Source organism: Amaranthus tricolor, chromosome 2 (assembly GCF_026212465.1).
Source record: "Amaranthus tricolor cultivar Red isolate AtriRed21 chromosome 2, ASM2621246v1, whole genome shotgun sequence".
NCBI classification, from domain to species: Eukaryota; Viridiplantae; Streptophyta; class Magnoliopsida; order Caryophyllales; family Amaranthaceae; genus Amaranthus; species Amaranthus tricolor.
Window position 1 is genome coordinate 644,169 of NC_080048.1, and position 18,073 is coordinate 662,241.

At 28.5% G+C, this 18,073-nt stretch overlaps 1 protein-coding gene across 1 annotated transcript; it reads left to right on the top strand.

The window, feature by feature from the left end:
• The first annotated feature begins 8,191 nt into the window (after positions 1–8,191).
• LOC130806937 (NAC domain-containing protein 7-like) lies at positions 8,192–14,560 on the top strand. The gene is made up of 4 exons (XM_057672200.1): positions 8,192–8,963; positions 11,221–11,406; positions 11,973–12,244; positions 13,128–14,560. The coding sequence occupies exons 2-4, from the start codon at positions 11,247–11,249 to the stop codon at positions 13,863–13,865; spliced, it is 1,170 nt and encodes a 389-aa protein (XP_057528183.1). The 5' UTR covers positions 8,192–8,963; positions 11,221–11,246; the 3' UTR covers positions 13,866–14,560.
• Positions 14,561–18,073: the final 3,513 nt, after the last annotated feature.

An 18,073-nucleotide genomic window follows, 5' to 3' on the forward strand; every position in this document is an offset into this window, starting at 1 on the left:
TTCCTCAAGCTCTACCAACATTAAGAAGTTAAAGAAATTGTCTAATTGTATAAATTTGTTTTCTTAGTAAAATAATCTCATAAAAAACTTACTGTATGAACTGATTATATTGCAAGTTTATTCTAGCATTTAGCACTATGAACTTTTTATCCCTTCCTCAATTTTTTTGTTGGGCAGAGATAGGAATTTTACATTATTATAGTCATGATTAGGAGCATTATTATTGTTAATAAACCCCTCACATGATCATACTATGTCACCTAATCTCATGATTTTACCCTTGGTAGGTATCTCCGATTTTCCATCTTCAAAAAAATGCCAAAAAATTATATAAAGAGAAATATTCCTTTCTCCCTATGAGAAAATAACTAAAAAAAAATGAAAAAGTAAAAATATATTGATAACAAAAACAATGTAATAAGGTTTATTTTCAATTAGATGCAAAATAAGTAAAACAATTAAAAATAAAATATAATATAAATTAACTAAAACAATAAGGCAATCTTAATGAATTAAAAAAAGATCATCTTTTGATGAGACGACCTCAAAACAAAAAATTCATATATTCATACTTTGTTTTAGTTTTTTTTTAAGAAATCATCTCTTCAAGAAAATACTTTGTTTTAGTTAAGTTATGTATGATTTGCATTTTAACCGTCTTATACAATGATTTATTATATTAATAAATTGAAGACATAATAATTGATGCCACCAATGTCCAAATCCATTTTCAACTGGATTGTTTCTACGTGTGCCCAAAAGAATACGGCCCAATGATAGTAAACCAATCCCGTTGACACCGTACGCCCAATAAAAAGAAACTAATCACGTGGTTTACAAATCATTCATTATATGCTTGCTCAACTAATTATTTTAATTTTTTTTACCATCTATTTCAATCAATAATGACATAGTCCACAAGTCTAATTACAATAATATTATTTAAAAATTAAAATCAAGTATTTATATAGAATAAGTGAAATAATCTATGGTAAGGCATAAATATTTTATATGACGATGGATGTATATTAAAAAATAATTAAAAAGCTTAAGTAATCATATATTATGAAATTTAAAATAACTTTAAATAAAGAAATGTTGTATCTTAAATTTGAAGTTAAGCATTTAACTTGATAGACTATATGAGGTTTTTAACTATTATTTTATAGTTTTAGTAGAATTAGGCATCTAACCATCAGCTTAAGATGATAGAAGTAGTTGAAACTCTATAATATTATATATATATATATATATATATATATATATATATATATATATATATAATTTATTATAATGTATAAGGTTTAGTACAAATTTAAAACTTATCATATATTTAAAATTATTTTCTCAACTAAATAAAATAAATTAAATTAATGATACGAGAATAAAAGTGATTAACATAATTAAATTGAGAATATGGGATATGACATCAAGCCCTTTAGTAACTCTATTCACCCGACAGTTATGTAACACATATTGATAAACTTCATTTTTACCTTCTATTTGGGCATAATATTTATCGACTATTCCTTGGTTTCCGTGCATATCCATTGCGTTTGGTTGGTTTTATAGAGTAGCATGTCTGTTGCTCGTTTTTGCAGATTGATTACCTATTTTCGAGCTTTAAAGTATGCTAGCTTGGTGGAGGCATGGATCATTTTTACCTTCTATTTTAGTTGATTTATAATATTTCTCTATTTGTCTTGATTATTTCTTTTGTCTTGTTCATTTTCAAGTTATTGGTGTTAGATTGCTTATGTTATATGTTGTTTATGATTTTGTTGGTTGTAATTATGAGTAGTGAATAGTTAGTTAGGGGTTGGGATTAGCTCAACCCTTGTTAATGGCTTGATAATGGTGGAATTGGTTGATATTGGTTTGAATGGAGACTTAGTAGAAGGGTTGCTCCACCCATTGTTAGAGGATTGTCATGGTTGCTTTTGGGAGGCCAAAGAGGGTTGGATCCCGGAGTAACCTAAACCCTTGCTCAATGAATGGAGTCGGGTGCAAGGGATCAACGAGAGTTGAATCTTGCAATCGCCCCTTGAACTAGGAGTTTTCCCCTCCGCCTAGGAGAGTAGGGGAGGATTGACGGATAGTGGACTTTTATTGCTTGATTCTCTTGTCTTTACTCATGAGAGTGAGGAGGATGAGATTCTTGGAGGTGATCCCAAACCCGATCCAGGATCGAATCACTCTTTGTATTGCGTTTCACTTCTCTCCAATCAAACCAAAGGAATCATAACCTCTATCATAGGATAGCTGTCACAAGTGAGTTAACCCCATCCCGGTTCTTGTTTGTTTGTTATTTTCGTAGTTGTAGTCTAACTCGTATCCAATCTTCCAATACATGATCCCCCAATACTTAAAGAGGCCCTAAGTCTCGCAACTCGTCTCCCTATGGATCGACCCCCTACTTTATCACTACACTTGTGTAGCTTTAAATTAGGGTGTTTATAAATTTTATTTGATTAGAGGCTTTAACGACACTAAAAAAGTACTCAGCCACATATCATTATCATTATCATTATAACTAAAAAATTCAAATATTGCTGGCCAGCATTTTAGACAAAATCTAAATGTTTTTGAGTATTATAAATAATTGTAACTTTATGTTTTAACCAAATATATATCAGCTAGTCTCTTGAGAGACTGTCTCTTCCCTTAATAAAATATACTATCATTATTTCAAAAAAAAAAATAATACCACGTATTCAAATTAAATATCTCATTTGTTTTCTGCTAATATTTATCAATTATTTTTAGTTTTTATTTTATTCTCGATCTATAAGTTAAACATAGTCAGTTTTGATTTTGTTTGGTTTGTCTCAAAGTAAATTTTATTTGAATCAATTTTTTATAATATTTAACCAAATGCAATTAGAGATAGTTAGAATAAAAATAGTGCAACACAACGTGCAAAATTAAATGGGACATTTGACTGAATAAGAACATTATCAACCCTATAAAAAGGCAAGAGAGACATGTGCCCCAAAAATATCAAAAAAAAATTCAACAAGTCATGTATGAGACCGTCTCACGGTGAGACAGACCCATACAAGCAACCTAAATCATTTATATTTTAAAAAAATTAATTTAAAACCTAAATCTAAACTGTTTTTTCAATAAATTAGAATTGTATCAGCCTATATTAAGTCGTCTTACGATGAGACGATCTTAATAAAGAATTTGTAAAAATAAAAAGAAAAAATGATGCCTTAATATTTAATAAGTTAGGGGCCCATAAAACACTTACAGGTTTAAAGTGATCAATTCTCAAATGAGACAGTCTTACGGTGATATTATTTCTATCGGGTCTACCCAATAAACACTTACAGATTTAAAGTGATCAATTATAAGTGAACACTTTTTATAGTTTTAGTTTAAAGTGATCACTTATACCATAGATTGATTACTAACAATATTAAAGTGATAAATTACACTACAAATAAATAACAAAATGGCGATGACACTTATGATCGCCATTTAATCGCTAAATTGGCAAAAAGTGATCCAGGCGACTGTCCATGTGTGTTTTTTGGGGGCTACGATCTGGCTACAACCTTGTTTAGGCAGCAACACTCCAACCAATATTTGAATGAATAATTGTTGTTGTTGGGACTTGAACCCTTGACCTCTAGCATAAAGGTGCAACACTTCAACAGTTAGTCGTATTACTGTATTATTAGTTTTGTTAGGATATTATAAGTCGTACTACTATAGTATTAATATATTATTAATCGTATTAGTATATTAATACCCGTATTAGTGCATTGTTAGTCGAATTAGTGTATTATTAGTATATCATTAGTTGTATAGTCGTATAAGTGTAGTATTAATACATCGTATTAGTATATTATTAGTTGTATAGTCGTATTAGCGTAGCATTAATATATTATTAATCGATTAGTATATTATTAGTCGTATTAGTGTAATATTAGTAAATTATTAGTTGTGTAGTCATATTAGAATAATATTTATACATTATTAATCATATTAGTATATTGTTATTCGAATTAATGCATTATTAATATATTAACACTTTTGTAGTAGTATTAGTGTAGTATTAATATATTATTAATCGTACTAGTGTACTATTAGTCGAATTAGTATCTTATTATTGTATTATTAGTTGTGTAGTCGTATTAGAGTAATACTAATACATTATTAGTCGAATTAATATATAATTAGTCGTATTAGTGTATTATAGGTATTTAAGCTAAGATTAAAAAACGTTTAAAAATAGGGCTATTACAATATTAGTATTATTATTAATTGTATTAGTATATAATTAGTTGTATTAGTGTATTATTAGTCGTATTAGCGTATTATTAGTATATTATTAATTATATTAGTATATTATTAATTGTAGACACTTATGTATTTTTTTAATGCAGCAAAATTCTAAAAATAAGTGGAGAGGGGCTACGGCACATGGTCGTCGCCCACTTAAAAAAATAAAAAAAAATGTTCAATGGGGGCTATGAGCTAGCTACGGCCCTGTGCTATAGCCCACTAAAAAAAGTTTTTTTTAAAAATTTGGGCGACGAGCTGACTACGGGAAATAGTCGTCGCCCCACACTGTTTTTTAAAAAGAGATGTTGGCAAAGGGTGGCGATGAGCTGGCTACGGGACTTTGTCGTCGCCATTTTCCCGAAATCTATGGCGATGACTTTTTCGTCGCATGTTCGTCACCATTAGCAATGAACAGGTGGCCGTCGCCTTTTTGCCGTCGCTATTTTAACATTTATTTGTAGTGTTATATCCTTAAAATGATGTTTTACAATTGTAAAGTGATTACTTATAAACTTTAAGTGATTATTTTATGGTTCGTTCTCATGTTGAGACGGTCTTATATACATTATTAGTTGTATATGTAATATATATGGGCTCACAATTAATATTTTGACCCATGTCTTTTAAATTTAGGGTTGGCTTAAATAGAAGGGAGTAATTTATAAAGTTAAAAGTAATTTGATATCATATTCTATCTTATTGATTTGCAATTTAATATTTTTATCTAAATACATTAATTTTGAATATAGCATTTCATATATATATATATATATATATATATATATATATATATATATATATATATATATATATATATATATATATATATATACCTAAAGATCTAAAAAATGCATTAAAATTTAATATTTTTTTGTCATTGTAGCTTTCCTCCTTCAAATTATCTTCAAAACTAATGAAAATAAATACTTCTAATTAGAAGTATTTATTTACACTTTTTCTAGAACAATAAACAATAAGCTAGTTGATAAATAAAAAGGAGTAATGATGAAGAGGGACCTAATTTAAATGCCACGCCAAGAAGCAGGGTTAGTAATTGTGGGGTCCACTTCAAACAAGTCCCCTTCCTTCTACGCCAAAGTCCAATAACCATGTGACAGCTGTAATGACGTCAAAACGGAACGGTATTAGTCTTACAAACGGGGATTAAAGTCAAGGCCTCAAGGTTAAGGGCACGGGGTCTAACTTTCCGTAACCGTCAAAGTTAAGAGTAACGGGAGTTGGGATGCATTATTATAGTGTCGTATTTGTGACGAGCTTTGCTTAGCTACCTCCATATCTAAATAAGTATTAAAGTGTATTCAATCTTCAACCTTTCAAAGGTTGGTACCAAACCTCAAACATCCTAAAATTAAAACAAATGGAAACTTGTCTAATTTTCAAACTTTATAAATTAAGATGATTAAAGAAGTTAAATTTTTTTATTTACGTTTTACTAAAAAGTTAGGACAAGGTTGATTGAGAAAATATTAGTTTTAAATTTGTGTTGGTGAAATATTGCTGATTCTAATCTGAATTTTTTTTTTTTAATGTAATTTGGCCTTATTCGTTATGATTGTATAAGGGTATGTTCTTCAATTAGAATTACTTATATTTCATTATGCTATCTTTGGGAACAATGATTTCATTTGAAAATTTGGAATTGGCTTAAATCTATTGTTTGGCAAATCAAAAATTTTCAAATTTAAATTTGAATCAAATTCCATCATTGTTTTCAAAGTAGTTAAAATTAAGGATTTGAAAATGGCTACTCAAACCTTGTCATTCTTAAATTTTTCATTTATGATTTCATAATTAAAATTCATAATTTGAAATAAAATACTTGTTTCCAAACACTACATTATTTCATTTAATTCGATTTTGTATGATTGTTAGTGTCCAACATAACATACTTTCTCTTATTTATTTTATGTGTCTCATTTGACTTTTCACCATTTTTTAGGTGGTCAAATAGGACCACACGTGAAAGAATAAAGTATAGTGTTTTTAAACTTTAATAGGGGTAAAGTGGGGATAGTAGGTGTAAAAGTGTGAAAAAGTTAAGTTTAGTAAGGGTAAATTGGTAAAGCTAACATACCAAAAATAAAAATGAGACATTTAAGATGACTTGACTAAATAAGAAAATAAGACACCTAGTGCGAATAGAAGGGAGTATATCTGAAATCTTATCAGTCGCACGTATCCATGCAACTAGGTTGATAGGGCATTTTGTCATATTATGTTTATTGATTGTTAGAATTTTCGCTAGTTAACAAAATTTTAATTATAGTCGTTTCATAATGAAACGGTCTTAATAAAAAATTTATCTACAAGTATTGATTATCAATCTTCGGGTTGGTTTAATAATTAGTGTAGTTCATTTCTAATGCGTAAATAATATTAACGTCAAAATAAAATGACAGATGTAATAACTAAATAAAATTTACTTGCTTTGCTTCTTAGAAATTGTTTTATGAATCTAATTTATTTATATATGAGATTTTAATTATGATCAACACATACAGATTCGATCTCTAAACAACCGAGGAATATATGGGGTTACATCATGTGGATTTGCTACAATTTGATGAAAGGACTTAGTATCTAGCTTTATTGATCATGAGGAGTAATTTGAATAAAACAAACCATAAGAGTATAATTTAATGAGCAATTATGAAGTTAAAGACAAATTCATGAAGGTAAAAAGTGTTAATCATAGTAAACACTAACTAGCAACATATTCCTTATCAATTTAGAGTAGTTGTCTTATTTGCTTTTTGTACTCTATTCAATGAATTTTTTAATCATAAATATCTCTAATTGTATATTAGAAAATTTTTAAAATTAATATTTATAAAATTTACAATGAAAACAAATCAAACAATATTTCACTTGAATATATTTTAACTTATAAATTAAGTCAGATACATTTTGGCAAAAATTTAAACTAAATATTGAGAATGGCCCCATTGATTGATAGGCCTTAGTATCATGAGAAATTATAAACATCATTAGAGGTTGACACTTGACATTATTATTGAAGTTAAGACTAGAGAGTGCAAGGGATTATATTGTAGGGTCATTAAGATCAATTGCTTGAGCTTTTAGGAGTCACCTTCACACGTTCAGTCTAAATATTAATGTTTGTTTAACTATTATTAATCACATGAAATTTCATATTACGTCACTTAATCCCTGTTTAAGTGAAATGCTAACGTATTTTTATTTTAAGGAAAAGATAAATTTTGATTCATGAATATCATATGACATCTACAAATAACAAATGTTACTAAAATTATATCAAACTTTTTTTTATTTTTATTTTTTTAACTTGCAAACGTTTTTAATTTAAAAAATTACTAGCTAAAAAATATAAATACCAATTAGCTAGCTAGTAGAAGGTGGCTAGCTTATTATCGTTTAAATTATTTTGATTAATTAATTTGTCTATATATCACATATATATCACATATAATACGTATTTAAATACTAAATTGAAGTAAAATAAAGCGACCAACTAAATAATAATTTTCATTTTAAAGTTTCTAATTTTTTTCATAAAAAATGACTTTTTCTTTTAAAATGTACTTTTTTTCATGTAAGTTTAATATGAACTAAATTACAATATTGTTATCATTAAATCTATTTTTCAATTGCTTTTTTGCTAACATATATACTATATTTTAAATTTACTAACTCAAACTCTGAAATTAATACTATATTCTGTATATCAAAATTATTTTATATTATTTTAATGTGAAATATTTTAATATACACTAAGTCGATATAATACGTGATTTTTATTTCTTCTCTCCCCACAAAAGGTTTAATTATCTTTTCTTGAGTGTAAGATAGAGCTTTCTTTTTAAGTAGTGTGTGATTGGTCCGTTCCGTTACTTCCACACTCACCCCGTTTTCCTTCCTCTTCTCTTTCTCATTTCGACAGTGTTAGCAGAAAGAGAAACTCAACAAAGGAAAAAACATTCCTTTTTCTTCAAGTCCACATCAATGGCTGGTGGATTACTTTGAGCTTACCAAACCATTAAAATTAAATCATTTTTTCTATTTCTTACCATCATCAAATTAAGAACCTTTCTCTTTATTCTCTTGCTCGATTTCGCCATTTTTTCCTCTTAAAACCTTCAAATATTTCACCATCATCATCCTTCCCCACCAATCTAGCTTCTTTGATAACGATCATTCTTCAACCCCTTCATATACTTCTTCATTTTAGATCCTGGGTTTTTCTCTATTCATCCATTCAAATAAAGGGTAGTCATCAAAATTTGTTCTTTATTTTGAGAAAAAAAAAACTAGAGGATTTTTCTTAAAAAAATCAATTTTTTGAGAGATTTGTGACAAGGGAACATATATTTGGTGGGAAGTACAATTCCCTAGGTATAGAGAATGTTCCTTCTGATTTAGTTTGTCTCTTTATGCCTCTACTTTTTGTTGGGGTTTTGTACTAGTCTATTTGGGTGGGAGAAAAAACATTTTTTTTGTTGAATCCCACAATAACTAAAGTTTATCATCTTTCTAGAAATCAAAAAAGTAAAAAAAAAAAAAAAAAAAAAAAAAAAAAGTCTTGCTTTGATTAGAAGAGTAGTGAATCAACATTTCTTTCAGCTCAGATCTGTGGATCTAAGTATCTGAGGCTATTTACTAAATAGGTATGCTCAATATCTCTTTCTCTTATTATGGTGCATGATTTCAAATTTTTTATTAGGGTTTTCACATCAAAATCAGGATGTAATTAGTTTTACGGTTCATTATTATCAATTCACATATAATAATTAAAGTATTTTCCTGTTGTTCTTATAGTCAGAGCTTGATTCTCACCGACTAAATAGAAATCAGTTTCCCGTGTTCCTCTTGGCTATGGAAATTAACCATATCCTTGAATTAAAAAAAATCTTTTCTCTTTATTGTTTTTTTAATATAGGATAAGGTTGGAGAATCCCTATAATATAAGCAAATTAAAGGAGGGGAAATTGATGATTTTCCCCTATTGCAAGGATGAAAGCTAAGTCTTCAAATACTTGTTTGAACTAATTAAATCACTAATATAACAACTTGTTTTAGATGGAAATGTTAGTAGTAGATATTAAATTCAATTATATAATAAGATTTGCTATAATAATGTATAGCTATGTAAATTAACATCAAGAATTTCTTTTGGTTTATAGCTAATTGATTCCTCTAGGTCATTATGGATGTTCAATTTCAAGTGCCTATGTTTTAGACCTTATTGAATCAATTATGGCTGAGAAATTTAATCTATAACAAGTTGGTATGCTTAAAATCTTAAATTAGTTTCTTGCTAATAATAGCGTATACAACATATAATGGAACTATAACTCAAATTATAAGCTTACGGTAGATTTTCCGTAATATGTTATATACTCTATATCAGTTAGTTGGATCAAAGTCACACGCCATCAAATATGATTTTTTGTTAAGTGCTATTTATATTATATTTTTATTATTTATGTGTCACAAAAAATAATAGCCATATATTGTTGTTTAAGATAGAAGATTAGGAATGCTAAATATAAACCTTGTAGGTTCATAATTGCAAGCAACTTTCATCATGATCAAGTTTCTCTTTCAAGTAGGGTTTGGATCGATTTTTAGAGTGGAAAGAATATTTATATTGAAAAGCTGTCCTAAATTTTATCACTATTTGTGATGGTGCAACTAGCTTAACCTTAAAACATAACATACCTTGATATCAAAAAATAAAGAAGATACTTTTCTACCCACAAGAGTGATTTCACACACTCCATTACTTCTAGAATAATGTGAGGTTCATCATTGGTTGGTGAAAGAGAGGAATAGCTCTTCCAAATAGACCCGACGATCTGATATTTATCTGACTTTGTAACCTGAATCGACTTGATCCAACATCAAAATGAATTTAAAATTATATAAACATCATTTTTGGGCACAAGATTCGATTTTAAACCAATACGAAACAACTGACCCGAAATCAATCCCATAATCTAAATGAACACCTCTAATGAGAAGTATTATTGCTTTTAACTACATGTATGTCTACTCTAGTCAAACTTATATTGTTGAGATTAATTAATTAAGGCTCTATCATTGTTATACAATGGACCATATATTATGGTCGAGTGTAATGGATTGAAATGGAGAGTAGAAGTGTTTGATCTTTCATTTTTATACGAGTATAGCAAAATCCCCAAGGATAATTAATTTTTTGTTGGACTTCTAATAGACTATTTCATGAACTAAAATTAGTTTTGAGTGGATTTTGTGTCATTAATCACCATCCTCTCTTCAATTTTTTCTAATTTCTAACATTATCATTCATTAATTACATTTACATTATATCATGTATTTCTAATTGTCATGATTCCACTTCATTTTTTTCATACTAATAGTGAAGAGTATATTATTAGCTAGGGTTAAACAGCTTATTAGTTAGAGAGTTTAACACTTAAATTATTTCTATCATATCAACAAATTGATACAAAACCAATCTGCTCATGTATATTTTCCTTGATAGATATCATTTGCTCGGTATTAATCAAAGTTCATTGCATCATATATATATATATATATATATATATATATATATATATATATATATATATATATATATATATATATATATATATATATATATATATATATATATATATATATATATATATATATATATATATATATATATATATATATATATATATATATATATATATATATATATTGTTGCATTTAAAATAATGTTACAATGTAGGGTAATTAATTGACAAGCGCTTGGGGAGCAGTGTTAGACTCTTTTACAGTAGATACCTGATCAATGTTCTGTGAATATAAAATCCTTTAAAATGTATGAACTTACTTTCATGCTATATTTTTGCAGTTAATTCTAACATATGAATAATTAATTATGTACAGATTCAGAATTTTAAGACGGAGAAATAATGAATACATCAACACAAGTTCCACCCGGATTTCGATTCCATCCAACTGATGAGGAACTTGTTGATTATTATCTTAGACGAAAGGTTGGCTCAAGGAGGATTGATGTAGATGTTATCAAAGAGATTGATCTATATAAAATTGAGCCTTGGGATCTACAAGGTATACATTTATATACATAGACTAAATAATTTAACATTAAGTTCAGGGGCAAATAAATCCTCGTTTATATATAGGTTGGGCTGAACATTTATTTATCCCTACTGAATCAACTATATATTGACTACTATTTTTGTATTGTGATATAATTGATTCCTTCAATATAATCTCAAGTAAATGCAACACTTAAATATACTTTTTACACCCTTCATCAATTAACCTTGTCTTATGTTTACACACCAAATTATAACAAATTAAATAGTTAAGTCAGATTTCATTAGATTAATCTTAAAATATGATTTTTAAATATTAACTTTTTTTAGAATATTTATTTGTACATATTAAAGATATTAATTATTTAAATATTACATTAGGTTGGGTTGCGTGAAAACCTGATGTTATATTTATAGTACGTAATTCAATGTTGTATTTATTCAAATAACTCAGGTCATGATCTAGGAGATGAGACTTGGTAATCTATAGGAGATGAGACTTGGTAATCTAGCTAGATTTTCCGTTAAGTTCCAATGTTTATTTAATTAATGAAATTTTCTACTCCTTGAGGGCAGAATTATGCAAATTGGGAGATGAAGAGCAGAACGAATATTATTTCTTCAGTCACAAAGATAAGAAATATCCGACAGGAACAAGGACAAATAGAGCAACGGCAGCAGGGTTTTGGAAGGCAACAGGAAGAGACAAGGCTATATATTGTAAGCATGACTTAATTGGCATGAGGAAGACTTTGGTGTTTTATAAAGGGAGAGCTCCTAATGGCCAAAAGTCTGATTGGATTATGCATGAGTATAGACTTGAAACCGATGAAAATGGACCTTCTCAGGTCAGTTCCTTAATACTTAATTACATCATATGATAGATGATTCATTTAGTGATCTTATTTTTTTAAAAAAAAATCCGTACAATAATCAATTAAACCGACTTTTAAATATCTGGATCAAGTATATAATACATACAATAAGCTGGCATCATTCATCTTTTTATATATTGTCAAAAACCTTATACAAATTAAGTATTTACCATGTTACTCATAAGCAATGATAAATAACCTTCAACCTTACAAGTATGTTTAATAAACATATAAGAAAACTTTAAAGGCCTCAAATGTGTGACATGATATTCATTATCTCAAGTCGTCTTTGATTCTTTCAATCTAGTCAAATGGGAGCTAGGTATTTTCAAAATGCAAAATACTCCATAAAAACAAAAATGTATTTTATCGTTACACGTACTCTAGAAAATATCCCTTTATCATTATTATCATTTTGCTACATTTTATATATAAATATAAATATATATTGTCTAAAAGAGAAAAAATATAACAATGATATGTTTAGAACGAAAAAGAAATACACTTGTCTAATTCTTATTAATGAAGTTAATATTATTATGTATGCATGTTGTAAGCTAACTCAAGTAATAAACTTTAGGATTTGTAAGCTAAACCAATATTATTAACAATTGTACCTTTTTGTTGTGGAAAAAGGTAAGGCTTAAGAAGCATTAACCATTGAATAGATTAAATTTGACCACATTCCTCTAGCCACTATCTAGAAGGGTACGTGTATGTATTGTTCGTTATATTTTCTCACACACACCTTATTTTTGAACGGGATATATTGGGTTGATGACGATGATAGGTTATACAATTAAGGTGTTTATAATGATGGAGTCACTAATGGTAGTTGGTTATATAACTTTTACAGGAAGAAGGTTGGGTGGTTTGTAGAGTGTTCAAAAAGAGAACTGCTACAACCATGAGAAGAATGAATGATCATGAATCACCATACTGGTATGATGATCAAGTTTCATTGATGTCTGATTTGGATTCTCCACAACAACCACCTTCACAATCAAACAACAATAATACAATCATCAATTACTCTTCCTACACTTACAAGAAAGAACTCAATCATCATCATATTAATCATAATAATCACAGTCATAGTCATAACCATGGTCATCGTCTGCCTTTTCAAATTCCTCAAGAACAAGCACATCTTATGCAATACCCTCTCTTTGAAAACTCCAAAATGCTTCTTGGGCCTTCATCTCATGGTAATAGTAATAGTGCTCTAGTTCATTATAATTTAGACATGAATCTTCACTCAAGTTTGGATGTTAATGTGCAACATATTGACAACAACAATCACAATAATGCTTCAACGTTATTGATTGAAAATAACAATGGTGATGAACAAGATGTTTTGGATCAAGTAACGGATTGGAGGGTTCTTGATAAGTTTGTTGCTTCACAACTTAGCCAAGAAGATGTTGCCAAATGTGGAAACGATAACAACAACAATAACAACAACAACAAATATTCGTCGAGTGATCAGATATTTCATTGTACACCGATATCTGATCACTCGATTAAGGAGGATTCATTGCAAGATAAAGCGTCTACACCTACCTCAACGAGCGAAATCGATGTATGGAAGTGAAGGAGATAATTACAAATTATACAAAAATGAAGTAAGAGAAGAAAAAAATTAGGGCTCAGTTTATGTACATAGCAAGACTTATGGAAAAAAATTATGAGTTATTTACTGAGCTTCTAATATCAATATTATCATCCATTATGTGATGTTTAAGCTGCTTAAATTGGTTTTAAAATGTATTATATATATGAATACTTGAGAAGAATTAATATTCTAATATAAATTTTAATGATATTCGAAGTTGATGATTTTTCCATCAACCATTTTATGTGCTTTTTTTGATGTATTTTTTGATTGGGTTGTTAAGTTTTATTTTATTGTTGTTTACATAACAAAAAGCAAAAAAAAAATGAGGATGAAAATGAATATGTGACCCTTTTGCAAAACTAATGTCTTACAATAAAAAAAATGGACCATGTATTTTGAGATTTTGACGTCAAATTTAAGGCTTTGATATGATTATTTGATATTATATTATTATTATTGAGATGATAAACATTGCGTGATTAAGGTAAGTTTTAAAAATCAATTAATAAAAAAATCTGAATTTAAATTAAGTCTTCATCACTACCCTTGCTTTACATATAGTACAGTTGATGACTAGTTTGATGATAGCTCGTGAAAAAAAATCCTTAAAAGTAGATCAGAAACCTAATAGTAAAGCAATCATCATTATAAAGAGTTATATTATTTGTGACACTGGATTTATTCTCTATATTTTAGCAATTACTAAGATGGAATACTTTATAATTAATTAAGCTAAGTTTAAAGGTGTACATTTTTCATTTATTAATACTTAACGGTCCATCCGGTTGTGATCAGATAATAAATAATGGGATTGATAATGATAAGTTAGTATAATTTTTTTAAGAAAATATTTTGATAAAATTAATAGTCGTGCTTGTTATGCATTAATTATCTCATTTTCTCAAAAAAAAATATTTTTAAAGCATTATCATTTGAAAATGTGATATTTAATGGTAATAATCAAAGTTTCATAACCGTGAGAATAATATACACATTAATTAAAAATTTTACACTACAAACCATCAGTTAATAAGAAAAATCAAATATAATTATGAATCAAATAGGTGCACCCTAAAAATTCATAAATGTAGACTAGCAACGTGTAGTTTCTTTCATATTTAATGAGGCACTTTATCCATAAAATATATTTTATCATCCAAAATGGATTGAATTAGGGGAAGAAATAAATGAGTACATGTTGAACGAAAATTTGATTGTACTCTCGGAGAAATTATCTATTTAATTCAGCAACATGAAGAGACTAATTTTGACATCACTGCACACATATACCAGTCCACATAATAACAATAATATAACAATTAAAAATTAGCACAATAAAAATGAAAAAAAGCTACGTCTAATTAAATAAACTAATCATAATTGCCTATAAATATAAACATATTATATATAAGACCAAATATAAACCCTCTCTATTAGGAAATGCAATATTAAAAATCTAGAATATGGATTACGTACTCAAGAGAATAGATTTTTGTAAGGTTTGCATACTGAAAAGTGATTCTTCCATGGAAGAATTTTACATCTTTCACATAATTATAATTATTAAAACATAGCGATTATATGAAAGAAGTGTTTTTTTCGTGAAAGAATCACTCCTCTTTATGTAACTAACCCTCCAATAAAAAAAACTAGTAACTATATATTCTTAGCTATATGTTGCTCAATTTCTCTTATCAAAGTAAACTCAGTAAAATAGAATCATCATCAATTTCAAAAATAGATTTTCCAATTCATTAAAATTTTTTATGCCTAATTTGAACAGCTAATTTAATAGTCATCCCGTCCTATGGAACGCCCTTTTTTGAAATTATGGAACAAACTGAAATGCAAAGGGCTAGATGTGAGTCGAATACAGAAATATATACATGACAAAGTGGTACTTGCTCTAACTGAGATAAAAACTGATTCTCTTGCAAACCTTCTCTAGCATATATATAGATAACACAAGAAAAACAAAATTCAAACTTATTATATGACACTAACAGAAAATATAGAAGATATCTCCCTCCTTACTTCAAGAACTAAGCTGATGAGCATGAACATAGCATAATACCCATATGTTGAATATGTAAGCATCCATGCATGCAATAAACAACAAAAATTGCATTACCTAAACTTGTTGTTTCTTAACTTTTTTATATTGAGGGTTTTAGATAAAGTGAGCAAGAAAGGATAATAAACAATGAAGTAATTGCATATGGATAAAATAAAAAGCCAAGAATAAGAACATGATATATAGAGAGCACAAAATGTTGTAGTGGAGAAATAGAAGAAAAATGACAGAATGCAAAATTGGTGTATAGTTGTGACATACTTATTGTGCATGCTCATGTAGTACAGCATGCTGTTTTTGTTAGCTAGCTATAGACATGATTAGTACATGGAATCCAAGAAGTTTGTGCCCTAAAAGTTGCTCCTGTTATTGTCATAAAGTAGGGTTTTGTTGTGGAGCCTTCTAATTATTAATTCATGGTACTATTTTTCGTAATTTAAGTCATAGGGTGTCTTATACGCATGACGGTGTAGAACAATATATTCACATGGGGGATTTGAGTGGTTAGGGCATGCTTCTATGTATTACTTGCCGATTTTGAACAATTTTTACAGAGTAATTCACGATATCAGTGTTGTTTCTGATATTTTATAAACCCTATGCAAAATTTAAAAAATGAATTCATTTTATGAAAGGTTTATTTCAATCTTTAAGGATTGTTTGGCAAAAGTCGTTTAGTTACGATTTTACAAACAGTGTTCTATGTCTTATATGACAATAATATTGTTGAATTGATGTATTAGGCTAGCTCCTTTTTAGCTCTAAGCCTTAGACAAATGTCTATCTTGCCTAGAATTAGAAACGGTCCTGATCGACATAATATTTAATTAAATATTTATAGTAAATTGGAAGGGCTAGGTGTACTATTTTAAGTATTTAAATATTTAGTGGGATGGATCTTGAGTAGTTTGGTAACCTTTTTCAATGATTTGCTATTGCGTGTATAGATAAGTGCTTGTTATAAATATCAACTATTTTAAGCTCTCAAACTGCCTTGTGGTTGAGTCAAGAAGATCACAATGATACACAAATGACATATATTGTGTTGAGCAGTTAAGCTTCTTGCGTCGATTCAATTCTAAGAAAACGAAGTCATATGTAGTAAAATATCAAATATAGTCTGATCAAAAAGTCTTTTTGCATGGTTTGTAAAATATAATAGACAGTTAGACGCAACAAAAAATTTTTTACGTCCGTATTTTAAAAAGTGACAAGGTAAAAAATAAATAAAAGAATAAAAAAATGATGGATTTCTATCATCGTTTCCTAAGCTCCAATTTCCCCTTAATTTTCTGAATTAGTTGCCATGTCCTGATTGTGGAGTACAACATTTAAATATTGTAAACTTTTTACATAGAACAAGAAAAACATGTAATGGAGTTGATTGGGCCTTCACAATGTAATGCACACACCCTGATTGAGACTTGTAAGATTATTTAACAACTTATTAATTCCAAAAATAAGCTCCGTAAAAACTTATTTCCCAAAATAAGCGTCCGTACATCCAAGCCTAGGTTCGGCAAGAGTCGTTGTTAGTAACAGCGAAAGAGAAAAAAAAATTAAAAGCCTAAAGTCGCTGTTACTAACAGCGACTTAAAAAAAAATTAAAAGCTCAAAGTCTATGTTAGTAACAGCAACATGTCCCATTTGACATGACCAAGTTTGTGCAGCAGCGTAACCTACATTTTAGACAATACAAAGGGAAATACTAAGATGGGGCCATTTGTACATGCTTGTATCGGCATGAATGAACTTGTCCAATAGATAGAGTTCCAGGATTGCATATGGAGAGAATGAGATGTGTAATCCCTCCTTGAATAAAGTAAAAGGATCAGAGAAATCATAACCTTGGTACTAGAAACTTTTCAAAACTTACCACTATTTTCAATAAGCTTGGAAGTATTTAATCTCTTGGACGGCATAGAACTCAATAATCTCTGATAATCTGGAAGCAACGACTGAAAGAACAATAATAAAAAGACATACAAAAAGAATTGTTGTCATCTTGAGGACCAAGTAGCCAATTCATCATAATTTTGCATATGTAAGAAAATCGTGCTTACTAACAATTAAATTCTGTAGCTATTTTAAAGAATTTGATTATAACATA